The sequence below is a fragment of the Lytechinus pictus genome, chromosome 6 (assembly GCF_037042905.1).
Source record: "Lytechinus pictus isolate F3 Inbred chromosome 6, Lp3.0, whole genome shotgun sequence".
NCBI classification, from domain to species: domain Eukaryota; kingdom Metazoa; phylum Echinodermata; class Echinoidea; order Temnopleuroida; family Toxopneustidae; genus Lytechinus; species Lytechinus pictus.
In genome coordinates, this window is record NC_087250.1 from 14143162 (window position 1) to 14157512 (window position 14351).

At 33.7% G+C, this 14351-nt stretch overlaps 1 protein-coding gene across 1 annotated transcript; it reads right to left on the bottom strand.

Moving 5' to 3' along the window:
- Window positions 1-560: 560 nt before the first annotated feature.
- LOC135154415 (deoxynucleoside triphosphate triphosphohydrolase SAMHD1-like) lies at window positions 561-13774 on the bottom strand. Its single transcript, XM_064100560.1, has 4 exons — window positions 13687-13774; window positions 8579-8638; window positions 864-1597; window positions 561-713 (listed from the first exon to the last, which is right to left on the bottom strand). Exons 1-3 carry the CDS (start codon window positions 13755-13757, stop codon window positions 1375-1377), a joined length of 354 nt encoding a protein of 117 aa, XP_063956630.1. The 5' UTR covers window positions 13758-13774; the 3' UTR covers window positions 561-713; window positions 864-1374.
- Between the last annotated feature and the right edge of the window lie 577 nt (window positions 13775-14351).

Below are 14351 nucleotides of genomic sequence, written 5' to 3' on the forward strand. Positions count from 1 at the left end.
AGCTTGGTATATATGCTAAAATGTAGAGATTTGATACAAATCTCTGTTATTTTTCAAACAGAAGGAAAAACATTGTTTATTATCTAATTGTTATTATTTTTGTTGTAATTCTTTTTCTGACCTAAAAGAACTTCATTTAGTTGAAATAATTTTTTTGTGTCATTTTCCCCCTTAACCAAATCCCCTTTCGTTTTGGAGTGAAAACTTTTTTTCTCGGCATTTAACAAACCAGCACCCCATATCTCTTTCATTTTTGCCTCTGCCATCTTTGTCTTTGTCATTTTCAACTCCGCCATTCTTTACACTGTTAGAAAATGTATACTTGAAAATAAAAAATTCCTGCAGTAGAGTCTGGAGAACACCTGTGATCTTACTGCACTGTGTAATCTTACATGCATTTATGTAAAATTACAGAATATTGGTATTTTGTGCGTGTACCCTTACAAATTTATTGTAATAAAACTGTTTTCCCTTTTTTAAAACATCTGTTCTGTAAAATTGTAGAAAAATTGTGGAAAATCCTCCTGTTATTCTAATTTACAAAATTATTATTTTTTTTTCTGTAAAACTTGTTTTTTAATTTTTCTTCTGTAGAATCTACTGTTTTTTTCTAATAGTGTACCTCGGCCACTTTTACCCCTGCCATTATCACATCTTCCATTTTTACCTCTTGTCATTTATGCCTCTGCTCTTTTGACCTCTGCCGTTTTTACCTCTGCCATTTTTACCTCTGCAATTATTACCTCTGCCATTTTTACCTCTGCCATTTTTACCTCTGCCATTTTTACCTCTGCCATTATTACCTCTGCCATTTTTACTTCTGCCATTTTTACCTCTGCCATTTTTACCTCTGCCATATTTACCTCTGCCATTATTACCTCTGCCATTTTTACCTCTGCCATTTTTACCTGGCACCTCCTATACAGTGCGTCCCAGAAAAAACGAAACCGGGATTTAGCGATGATTTATCATAACTTAATCAAAAATAAAATAGACAAATGACCTACCAATGTAAAGCTTATAATCTCCTCTTCCATCTGATATTACTTAGATTATTCCTCATTCACGCATGCGTGAGCAAAAACAATTTGAAGGAAGGATACCAAAAACTCATTTGGTGGGGGGTATATGAATTTCAAAAAGAAAATCACATGTCTTAAAAGTTCAATATGTGCTCTTTAATTTGATACCTCAATTACAGAAAATGGTCAAGAAATAACAAAGGTCTGGTTATTTGAAATAAGGCTTGAATTTCCATAATCTCATTAAATAAACTGTTTTCACCGGTTTCCCACAGAAGCTATCGCATGGTTAACAAAAGACTTAATGCACGGCTGATCGTAAACAAAACGGAGTGTCGAGTGAGTCTGAACGCTAGCCTGTAAAACCTATAATCATTACCTGTAGTTCCATGTCTGCAGGCGGTTGTACCTCTCCTACACACTTATAAAGCTGTCTGGTTAGAACCTTCTGGATGATGTCTTTGGATTCCTTCAGGTATTTATTCTGGGAGGTGAGGATGTGTTCGAGTACACTATCTGTCAGATGGGTGTAGGCATGCATGTCATCAAGTGATTTAGACATGGTCAACTTCTTCCTGCATTAGAAACTCCAAAAATACATTAGAAGATTGAAGATAGATTTGATAATGATATCTATGTATTCCTTGAAGCTTTTGGCTTGCAAACATTCAAGTAAATTTAACAAGGTTACAAAAACAAGTGGAACACCTCTGGCAGTTTCGCCTCCATCCTGCGATTCAATATAGCAGCAGTGTTGACTTTGATAACTACTGAATAATATCATTATAAAAAAAATACTATTCATATGATAATAAAATACTATATTCATTGACCCTAAATGGCCTTTGAGCGTGGTCATGTGACAAGTTCAAGTTTATTTATTAAAATCCAAAAACATTTGTTTATTTGTTTGATCATTTATTTTCCATAATCATATAAAAACAGTTCATTACAATACAAATTAAATACATGCAATAATATACATTCATAAAAGTAAAATACATATAAACATTTTACAGAATGCCTTTCAATGAAAACAAGAAAGGGTAATACATGCTAAATTATTTGAAAATGAAAAAAAAGGGAAACTAAAATAAGGCCATGTGGCCCTTTAAAATAAGTTCCCTTATATCTATATCTAATACAATAAAATATATTACGTGTTACTGAAAGACATGTTTACAAAAAAAGAAACAAAAATGAAATGTGTCAGAGGAACATCGAAACAAAAATATGGCAATACATGCACTACTTGTGGTACATGTCAGTATTTTGATAAAAAGAATGTTTTCAAATGTTTTTTAAATGAGTTTTGGTTATTACAAAGAGAAATATAATTTGGTAATGAATTCCAAATGATTGGTATTCTACATCGAGGACATTTTTCTTCATACATAAATAAAACTTTTCAACGATGAAAATTATATCGATTTCTTGTATTGTAATTGTGAACATTAAAGAAATCAGTGACAGGTTGAGAGGGAGGTCTGTACACTGTGGCAAGAATTAAGCTTTTTTTCTTTGTGAAACACTTCAATAAAAATCGACTCAATAGAATCATTAAAAACATCAAGATCAGTGCGCCGATGAAACCTCACACCATTTCTAATAAAAAAACCAACACCTTCACCTCGCTTATTTTTACGCCCAGTACCAACAAAATTGTAACCACTGAATATAAATGTCTCGTCATTGATTAGCCAAGTCTCAGACAGAGCTATGATATGGAATGAAAAATTCAAATTAGACAAAAGAGATTCAATATTTTCAACATTTTTCTTAATACTTCGACAATTGAAATGCACAACTGACACTGTACTATGATAATGGCAAGAACTAAAGTGATCATTTAATTGAGTTGGCAGGTAATAGGAGGTATCATTAATAAAATAATTCTCTACAGTCCCCCACAGAAGCATGCTCCTGTAAACTCTCCTTACAAAAAGGAAATTCATGATTATTCAAATTTGGGAGTTGCCTCAAACAAAAAAACAAGACGTGGAAATAGACATTTAAATAACATATAAACAGGTTTAACAAAAGCACATAAATAATAAGACTACTCATAAATAGTTTAAAAAATTGATCGTTTCAGAACGAGAGAGAGATAGAAAGAAAGGAGTAGCTTCGGAGTCAATGTAATTATAGTATTAAGCACATTAATTATTCAACTGCTGGCAAGATTTCTGCAATGAAAATGTTTAGTATACAGGTAGGTAGGTACAGCTAGCTTACTCACAATTACAGAGACAGGTAAGTACTGTAGGTACATGTACATATGATCAGATCAGCTTTTCTTCATCTTCTCCAAATCATACACACTTGAGATCAGCTTTGTGGCTGTTTTACCTCCTGTTGCTGGGATTACCGCAATGACTCGTCCATCAGATGACCATGCTGACTGAATGAGAGGATGAGCGCGAGCTTGCTTGAGGAGACTCTGGTTCTTTGCTGTTAGATCTTCGACGATTGTGATGCCGCTTCCTTTCAGCTTCTTTCTGTTTTCCATGATATCTCTTCGTTTTCTGTAGGTGGTAAGTTTCACGATGATAGAGCGAGCATATTTATCACGAATGATACTAGAAGCAAGATCAGTAGAAGAAGCCTCACAAGATGCTGAAGCGCTCGATGTCACATCAACAGTAGATGGACGTCCGGTCGTTGACGATGGATGAGCCTTCGGTTTTCCTGTCCGATGAGAACGATCAATGTCTGTTGTTTTGTCAAGTTTAATGCCCAGCTTTCCACATATGATGTATGTTGCTATGTCATCAGTGTTCTCTCCAGTTGTCTCCTTCACACCAAATATCCGAATGCACGAACGCCGGGAGTACTGCTCCATGTTGTCAATCGCATTCTCTAGCTTTGAACATCTGTTGTTTTGGCTGGAAATCTTTTCACAAAGATGCATGATTTCTCTTTCTTTCTCATCCACTCTATTGTGTAGGTTGATGACATCATCCTTTACTGTCTCTATGCTTGCAATCAATTCACTCAGCTTTTTTTCTATTGCATTGCTAACTATGTTGTCCAAAAGTTTGATGAACTCTTGATTCTATAAAAGATCCTTCATCACCTGGGTTGCCAAGGCTGTAGTCTGTCTGGTATTCACTGTTGTGTTGTCAGGCATAATGAGATTAGAATGACAATAGATAAGCAAAGTCACAGCCTTGGAGAAAAATGCACAGGAGAGATAGGCCTATGATGTCACACAAGTTGGAAGGAGTGACAAAAAATTAGGTATCTGGGACTGAAGTAAATAATACAGTTGAGAGTAGGTAGAAACTTGCCTTAATTCCCTCCTTGCTACTCCATGAAGAGCCACTAAAATCTCCTTAGAGCATTGTAGAAAGTATCAATAGTCAAGATATGTCCATTTATACAGCTTTTGAAGATGATAGGTGAAAAATGCTACAAATTTAATCCAGAGAAAGATTCCGTACATTCGATCGCGCGAAAGTTTTGTTTCTATAAATCAAAGTTATTATTATTATTATTATTACTATTATTGTTTACACGGTAATCCCGGACTGTACACAGATGGCCCCGGATTGACAATCCGGGGTGATCTGTGTTGGATCCGTGAAGGTGTACGGGGCTTTAGACATCAGATTAAATAATGGCAATAAAATTGAGACGGAAATCCACTACAATCTAAACGTTTCTAATATAAATGTAAAAAAAAACATGAATAATCAGCTTATTTCGTAGAATAATAAATAATCATCCTATAAACTACATGAAAGGTTTATTTTCTCTGCTTTTAACCCATTCACACGAAATATGAATATATCAGGATTATGTGGTAGCCATTTCAGATTCTTACTTTTAAAAACTTCAATGAAATGACTTGTTTTTCAACTTAGTCATCATATCCGCGAAAACTTGCGAAATGTCAAATTCCGGAAGAAAATATTTTACAGAAGTATTCTTCAGAGTGTTGTCTTTCAACTGGACATGACAACAATTATAACTTTACATTGCCCAAAATGACTTTGGCGCATTTTGGCTTCGCCACGGCTCACTGTGCGCTGGTGTAGCAGCAGATCTGGTTCCACCGGCGGATACGGTATCCGCTGGCAGGTATCTTTAATAACGACAAATATTGTTCTTTACTAGGAGCCATATCTTTACTCGGATAGAAATGAAAGTACAAGGAGTGGCAGAAAGGCTGAGCCTTATATAAAAGCCAAGCTCCAAACATGATTATAAACCAAAGTATACATAACCGATTTAAAAACAAAAGATAAAATTTAAAGGTACGTACATACATGCAATCATCAACACCTATTTACAAAAAAAAAATGGACAGACACACACAAACACACCCACACACCCGCACCACACACATATCTAATTGAGTAAAATCATTGCACCTGTGAATAGTTTTGAAGTAAATAAAATTTCATTTTCCTTTTGAAACTATTTAATGATGGGCTTAATTTTATATCTAATGGTACGCTATTCCAGATTTTGGGACCTCTGAAAAAAATATTATTTTGAGAAACTGATGTTCTTACTAAGGGAATGTGAAAATTTTCTGCATACCTGGTTTGATATCCATGAATATCTTTATTTAACTGAAAATATTGTAAAAGAGAACTTGGTAAGATTTTTTTGTAACATAAATACATAAAAAATTGCACTATGATAAATATATAAATCAGGCATTCTCAGAGTTTTCAGGCTATGAAAGAGAGGCATGGTATGGGCAATATATTGGCTATGTGTAACAATTCTTATTATTTTCTTCTGCAACAATAGAAGTATATCTGTATTCTGCATACTGGAACATGCCCATATGATAATACAATAATATAAATGTGGTAAAATTAAAGTGTTATATAGAGTCATTAGGGGTTCTTTAGAAATAAATTTCAAACTATAAAACACACCAACACGTTTAGATATTTTGTTGCAGATGACACCAGTGTGTTCCTTCCATGTAAGTTTATTGTCAATTAAGACACCTAGAAAAGTTGTTTGTGTGACCTGATCAATAAATGAGTCCTTTACTTTAATTCTTATTTGAGTAGTATCAATTTGATTCTTTGTAAATACCATAAAATGTGTTTTCTTTATATTAAGTGAAAGTTTATTATCTTCTATCCATTTGACAATTTTATTGAATTCAGAATGAAATGTATTTTGAAGAACTGTAATGTCTTGGTGAGACATAAACACACTAGTGTCATCTGCAAATATCAATTATAATGTTTTGGAAATGTTACAGATATCATTTAGATATAAAAGAAATATTAATGGCCCTAAAATTGAACCTTGGGGCACTCCACATCTTACAATCTCTTGCTGAGATTCATGTTCATCTAATACTACGTATTGCTTTCGATTATCTAAATAACTTTTAAACCAATCCATTACAACACCTCGAAAACCATATTTTTCCATTTTTTCAACAAATTATGTGATCAAGAGAATCAAATGCCTTATTAAGGTCTAAAAATAATCCAATCATGATTTCTTTATTATCAAAGGCATTTGTTACTTTATGAATAAATTCAGAAATGGCAGAAGATGTGGAGTGCCCTACTCGAAAACCAAATTGTTTGGGAGTAATAATATTGCACTTTTCCAGAAAATTATATACACGCGTGTACACACATTTTTCTAAAATTTTTGAAAAAAAAGGGAGGACAGATATAGGCCCATAGTTTGATAATTCATCTTTTGATCCATTTTTATAAAATGGAATGACTTTCGCAATTTTAAGTTTATCTGGAACCGTGCCAGTACTCAAAGACAAATTAATTATATCACATAGTGGATAACATAATATATGAATAACAGTCTTTACCAATGTACTGCAAACACCATCAAAACCAGGGCACTTGCCACTTTTAAACTTTGAAACAATATCAATAACTTCTTTAGATGTACATGGAGTAAAATACAAACTTGAATTATTTTTCATTACATTTACATACTGCATAAAATCACCACTGTTTTTAAACGAGGAAGACAATGTTTGGCATATATTTAGAAAAATGAATTAAAAGTATTGCATATTGCACCTTTCTCTTTAACTGTAACATCATTGCAAACAACATAGTTTGGTAGTACCTTATTTTTTACATCCCCTACCCAGCAATGTGTTGATAATTTTCCATGTGATTTTCATGTCACCAGCAGCATTTTCAAATTTGCATTTAAAATATTCTTTCTTTGCCTTCCTAATTTCATTTGATACTTTATTTCTAAAATGCTTGTATTTTCCATAGTTCTCTGAAGTATTACATGTTAAATATTTTCTATATAAATGACATCTTTTATTCATTTTAATATATTTTAATAACTTGTCAAACCAAGGCTTGTTTTTGAATTTTCTTTTTACTATATGCCTAACAGGAAAGCATGAGTTGTTTATATCTAAGAACTTCTGCAAAAAATTATTATAAGCTATATTTGGATCTTGACTTCTAACATGCCAGGAGACACTGCTAATTTTCTGCACAAAAAGTTGTGTATTTTCTAAATTAATAATACGTTTATTGGAACTATTCTCATTTTTAAGAAGCAATTCTAAATTTGATATGGAAAACACTGGAAAATGATCACTGATATTACAAAGCGGGATAACACCAGAAAATATTTCTTGCAAGTCATTTGTAAAAATGTTGTCTAATAAGGATGCCGGGTTGACGCAGTTTCCTTATAATTTATTTTCCTGTTCAAACAGATGAATAAAAATGGTAGGTCATATATAATTTTGAAGAAAATGGGTACCGTGTGCATGCATATCGAAAACCATAGCAAGAACGATATCTGCCAAAGAGATATTGGTTCTGAATCCGCCGAAGCTGGAACATGACACGCCGGTAGATAGTGTTCTTAGGACCATTCTGCCTAGCACCGGGTCCGCAGCTAAACCGGCTGCACTCACTGCCACAAATCAGCTAAACCGCGCCCACGCACCGGTTATGACATCGCAGCAGTGTTTCCACTTTAAAGGAAATTACCCGAATTCCGGAAAATCTGGATCATTTTCAGATAATTTTTGGGTAATGAAAGAATTCCAGGAAATTAAGGAAATTACGGTGAAACAAAATTTAAGTAGTAAGTTCTAATTCATGTTGTATTTAAAGATTTGTTTACCTCGATACAAAGCTCAAAATATTCCGCTCGCGCTCCGCACTTGTAATTTTGTTCCTATTTTTAAAAAGCGCGTGAACCAAAAAATAAATCAAATTCCTTGATATTGGTCACTTAGACCAAATTCAGGTTCGCTGTTTGTCCATTTTTTTATATTCGAACTTGAAAATCGCAGGAAATGTCTATTAATTTCGGAAAATTTGTTTTAGATCTGTGGAAACACTGCATCGCAGAGACTTCTGTGCTGGTGCGACCATGAATTTATGGATTTTGAAAATTACTACATCTTGGCAACAGTAATTTTTCTCCCCATTTCAGATTTTGTAGTTGAAACTATACTTTTTTAAAAGATGTGCTGCAGAAGTCCAATGCAACAAACTTAATGTGGGATAAGAAAGCAGTCTTTTTAAGGCTTTCTTTATAAAATGAAACAATCAGATACTGACCCTTTACCTCCTGGAAAGATCCTGAGATGTCTATTAGCTTTGATCAGAGCAACTGCAATCCTATAAAGGGAAAATTGAAATTCTTACTTTTATACCAGCGATCTGTTATTGTAAATCAAAAGAAAATAAGATAATGGTGTCAGGTGTGACTTATTTCTTTCTTTGACAGATATCCCTCAGTTCTTTTGCTAGTTAACCTATTAGCATCCTTGATTCCTTTATTGCAGGCCCAACTTAGGAGCTACAGTTTGACTTGATATGCAAATTAACCTCTATAGAAACTGTGTGTTGGCTTGAGCGATTATGAATGGAGGTGTGTGAGATGATGTGTGGAGTAAGAGATAGTGTAAAGGGTTGCCTTTCTTGTATAGCTTGGACAAGCATTGTGCCTATTGACTTTTGGAGAGAGAGGACATGTGTCTTCCTTTTTGGCCTATTTTCACAAGTCAAGTTGTAAGTTGAATTATACCCGTACATTTCTTCCAATTTAATTAAATGATAGACAGGTTAGAGAGTAATAATACAAATGATGTTTGAAATGTGTACTCTGAATATTGAAATCTTAATTCACTGGATTATTTTTATTTGTCCTTATTTGCAGTGGATAAAATATTTTGCTGTTTAAATGTATTATGAATAATCATTACTATGGTATGATAAGTAATATCCTGTTGTATAATGATGATTACTGAGATTTATAAAAGGAATGGTTACTGTTACACGCAAGCATTGGTTATGATTTACAGGAAGCTCTTATTACTGAGGATATTGTCTCGATTTCGGCCACGCCCTTTGAGTCTTGGCTTGACACCGGATATGCCTTTGTGAGGCCCCTTTCTTTGTGGTAGCAACATTAGAAATTGTAAATTGATCGCCTGCTACTTCAGTGAAACGGCAGGGGACTTAAGCTCCTTCTTTGTGGATGTACTTAGTGAGACTTTGTGACAGTTGCTAACGCCTGGGCCAGCGCTCCAAACCTGAAAGTCAACTGTGCGATCTTCAAGACCGCGTTCTCGTGTACATCATGGCCGAACCCTACTGATTCTTCAGTCATCAGTCCTCAGCGCCTACCCTAGGTTTGATGAAGTCATATTGGGTGACGTATGCTTGTGATAGTTTTCATCAACATCTTTATAGACAAACCTTATGGAATTGGTGACAACCGTTTGTTTCTGAACTTACACTTCCAATCTAAGTTTCAACCATACGTTCATGAACGCGCCTTCTGGGACCTCGTAACTGAATTTAACTGACACTCATGAATACAATTGACTTTATCTTCTAAATGGGGTATATTGGCCAATATGCATGTAGGCATTAGTAATCTTTGGCATTTTTATACTGTGATACTTGATTAATTTGAAATCTGTTTTTCGAGCAAGTTGATGCACTGATTAAATTGATATTTATTATTTGAACAATTTGATCCATTGGAAGTTTGTATGATTTGATATTGAATTGATTTGATATTCGGTGTGCTATCATTTGAAGATTGTTTTGGTGTTGGATTGATTGGATAAGTGTTAAACGTGATGAGATTCCATAAGTCCTTGATCAAAAAGGGAATTCAAACTGTTTAAAAGTATATTTCAGTGATCTATAAGTTTCTTTTCTTGAAGTTCTTGGCTCAAACCTGACAAATGGTCACACACTAAAAATTGATGTCCTCATTCCTGAATTACCTGATTAGATGTTAATCGATCATAAAATCTATAAATAATTTGTGATCAATTTGTATGTAAATGTGAGGGAAGAACTAAATAGTTCGTAGAAATAAAGCTCCGGAAAAGGTTCAATTGTGTGGATGCTGAATCCTTATTCTAACATTAAAATCTTACATTCGTGCATAAAACATTATATTAATGTTATTGATGGATTCTTAAAGAAAATTTGAATTGTTCATAAAATCAGGTTAAGCCCCCTTCCCCCTCTCTCCTTCCCAATAATAACTTCTTTTGTTTTCTCAATGGATGTGCCCTGAAAAGTAATTTATACAAATTTATCGATAGCTTATCAAAAAACTATAAACTCAAAGATTGTATCCTGAATAGAGAAAACATGTTTTGATTTTTGAAATTAAGCTCATTGGGCCCGCTGGAAGAGCAGTCTTGTGATTGAAGTGGCTACCCTAGGTAAATAAAACGTTATTATTATTATCATTATTACTTTTATTTCTTTTACAGGCTATTTTCCCCCAATTTGTACATTGCAATGATAAATTTATCCAACTTTACACACACACATAAAAAACCAAGTCTCCCCTAAATCAACTTGCTGTAACTTTTGAATGGAACAATTTCGAGATATGATATTTCATAGGTGGTTTTCTATGCTCATCAAGCAACTCTTGGGGACAAATGCGATTGATCGGTTGAGTCATGCATGAGTAATCAACGATTGAATTAGAAATGACCTTGAAAGTCAGAGCAGTCGTTTTTCAGATTGTGTAAATACAAAGTTGGGCAAAGGTTGATTTTATGGTTTAATGCTGTTTTACTATCCATCATTTAGCCACTCCACACAAAATTTTGATAACAAATGTTCACGGTTGAGTGAGCACATTTTTTTTAAAGTATCATCATAGGGGTCTATGGTAGTATCCGCTAAAACTTGTTAAAACATGTTAAAATTTGAAAATGTTAGTGGCTCCCCCAATTACTCGGTCCCTCCGCATTTCCAAATTCTGGATCCACCCTCTGAAATTGTTAGTAAAATAATGCATTTATGCAGCATGAAGATATTTCATTCCCAAGTTATTGAATGTGCTCGCTCAACCATGAAAATGTAAAAAAAGTTCGAAAAGTGTGTGGTGATAAAAATAATGGATGATAAAAACAACAGCAATTAAGTCACATTTGAAACCGATTCCTACCCCTCAAAATGAGTCTGTGACATTGAAAATGCCCCTTTTCCCCTCTTTGATGCGTGCTCACTCATCCATAAATAAACAAATCGATTTCATTTTTGCACAGAATTCTGCCCATATGTTGAAACACCTTACTGCCAAATGACATTGCTAAAGACAGCCTCGAAAAAATTCCACCATGTTGAACAAGGGTTTACTTATTCTTAAACATTATGCACACATAGTGTACATGTGTACACCACGTCTATGAAAGAGGAAGTCGAAATTTTAACAAAAGTGAAATGAGGGTTTGTTTCATGGACGGTTTTTGTTACTTCTGTCAAGTTTTTTCACGAAACCTCAAATATGACTTCAGCGTAACACTGTCCAAAAGGCACGTACACCAAACTAATCATTCGATACGGCACAGAGAGGAGCAAAGACCTTGAACTTTCTTCTCATTTGCATAATTTTTTTAATATTGTGTGCTCACTGAAGCATTAGACATCGGGATTTCCATTAAATAATCATATAAAATGAACTATGCAAGGAGGTTTGTGCATAGTTAGCAATTGCATTTTTTCCAATGACGTAAAAAAGAGCTAATCACATTCCACATGTTCATTCAAACGTGAATGTTTAAGTAAACCCCTTTGAATCATTGAAACATGTTAATTGGTCATGAATATATCAAGAAAAGTTGAGAAAAGATAATTCCAGTTACCAATTAATGAAACAATACTTGCCTATGATATTTGAAAATCGTATTTTCTGTTTTCACTAAATGTTCATTGATTCGTGAAATGATGAATGTTGTTGAAGATACTCTTCCCAATAATAACTGTCATTATATTCGATATTTTTTATCGATAGAAATGTGAAAAGAATCTAATTGTATAAAATTTTGACCTGTGTTTATTCAACTTTGAAATTTAGCCAAAAAGGTTGAATCGTCTTTAAAAAGGCAAGTTTAACAAGCCTTCTTACTTCTTTTAACGACGAGAATGTGGAATTCGTTCCATTAAAGTAAAATCAAAGTCATGATTTTTGGCTTGTGACTTTTAAAAAGTGACAATTTTGCCTAATAGCAGTGATCACTGAAGCATGACATAAAATACTTCCATTATCATGATTACATTCACTCAGAGGGTAGCTTGGTAAATTACCTATACGCTCATGTAGAAATATATTAAAAACTCCCAGCGGCTCGAAAATTATGGATGTTTGTTTAAGGGGGGCTTACTTTTTTGTTGTGTATACAGTGCGTCCCAGAAAAAACGAAACCGAGATTTAGCGATGATTTATCATAACTTAATCACAAATACAATAGACAAATGACCTACCAATGTAAAGCTTATAATCTCTTCTTTCATCTGATATCTGCTCTTTAATTTGATACCTTAATCACAAAAAATGGTCAAGAAGTAAAAAAGTTGCGTTCCCTCGATACAATGCTTGTATTTCCATAATTTCATCAAATAAACGTGTTTTCACCGGTTTCCCACAGAAGCTATCGCATAGTTAACAAAAGACTTAATGCATGGCTGATCGTCAACAAAACGGAGTGTCGAGTGAGTCTGAACGCTAGTCTGTAAAACCTCTTCATTTTATGAAAGTATTGAAATTCAAGCCTTATTTCAAATAACCAGAGCTTTCTTATTTCTTGACTATTTTCTGTAACTGGGGTATCAAATTAAAGAGCAGATATTGAACTTGTTAGAAATGTGGTTTTCTTTTTGTAACCCAGATACAGCCCGCTAAATGACTTTTTGGTATCCCCTCTTCAAATTGTTTTTCCCCACTCATGCGTGAATAAGAAATAATCTAAGTAATTTCAGATGAAAGAGGAGATTCTAAGCTTTACAACGGTAGGTCATTTGTCTATTGTATTTGTGATTAAGTTATGATATATCATCGATAAATCTCGGTTTCGTTTTTTGTAAGACGTACTGTATACATCTCTCACACAGTATGTGTTTTTAGATACTTTCATTCTAATCGATAATTCAGACTAAAAAAGAGAATTATCATAGCATTCACAATAGTTTAATATGGATTTCATGACAAAAGAGACAATAATTTGCATTCTACACTTTACATAACTTTCTATAACGATCATTTTAAACACTGTACAAATGTAAATGGGCAACAGAAAAAAAGAAACACTTGCAAAGATTGCAAACAAATAAAAAAAAACATTAAGATTGATGTACAGAACAGCAAATCAAGTTTAGAATTAAAAAAAATACTCTAAAATACTTACATATGTTCAATGATCTTGCTTACTTTGTGTTGATAGGCTCTCCGGTGGAGAGTGTATCTGGTGTGGAACATCTGATATAGATTATATATCTCCTAATTACACACAAATATAAAACAAATAATGATTGAAATGAAATATAAAATACATTAATTGTTAATAAATGTAATTTACAACAAACAATGGTTTCATGAAAAAGTCTTTAAAATCAAGATTAATTGTCACCATATAGCTGTTTTTAAAGTTGCGCAAGACTTAACGCACGACTTGTGATCCTTTCTTGTGCCACACTATCCTTATGTAGCTTACTTAGCACCTAAGATCAGGTTGCATTCGTGCATAAAGTTGTGCGTAACTTTACGAACAGCTTTATGAAACACCCCCTGGGACGTTAGCATAAACATAAGTGTGAAATCATGATATCTAAGCTGAAAAACAGTAACACAGGAGAACGCAAACACAGATCTATAAGATAAGTGCATGTGGGGAAGTTTCTTATCATTCCTTGGAATCTGGTTGGAATGCCATACTTATTTTGCTCATTTAATTTTCTACCAGAGTCATTTGGCACATATTTTTTACTTACACAAACAAACGCTTGGGTGGATATATCATTGAATTTTATTGGAAGTCATTACCATTACTGTCATTTATATATATAGTAACGT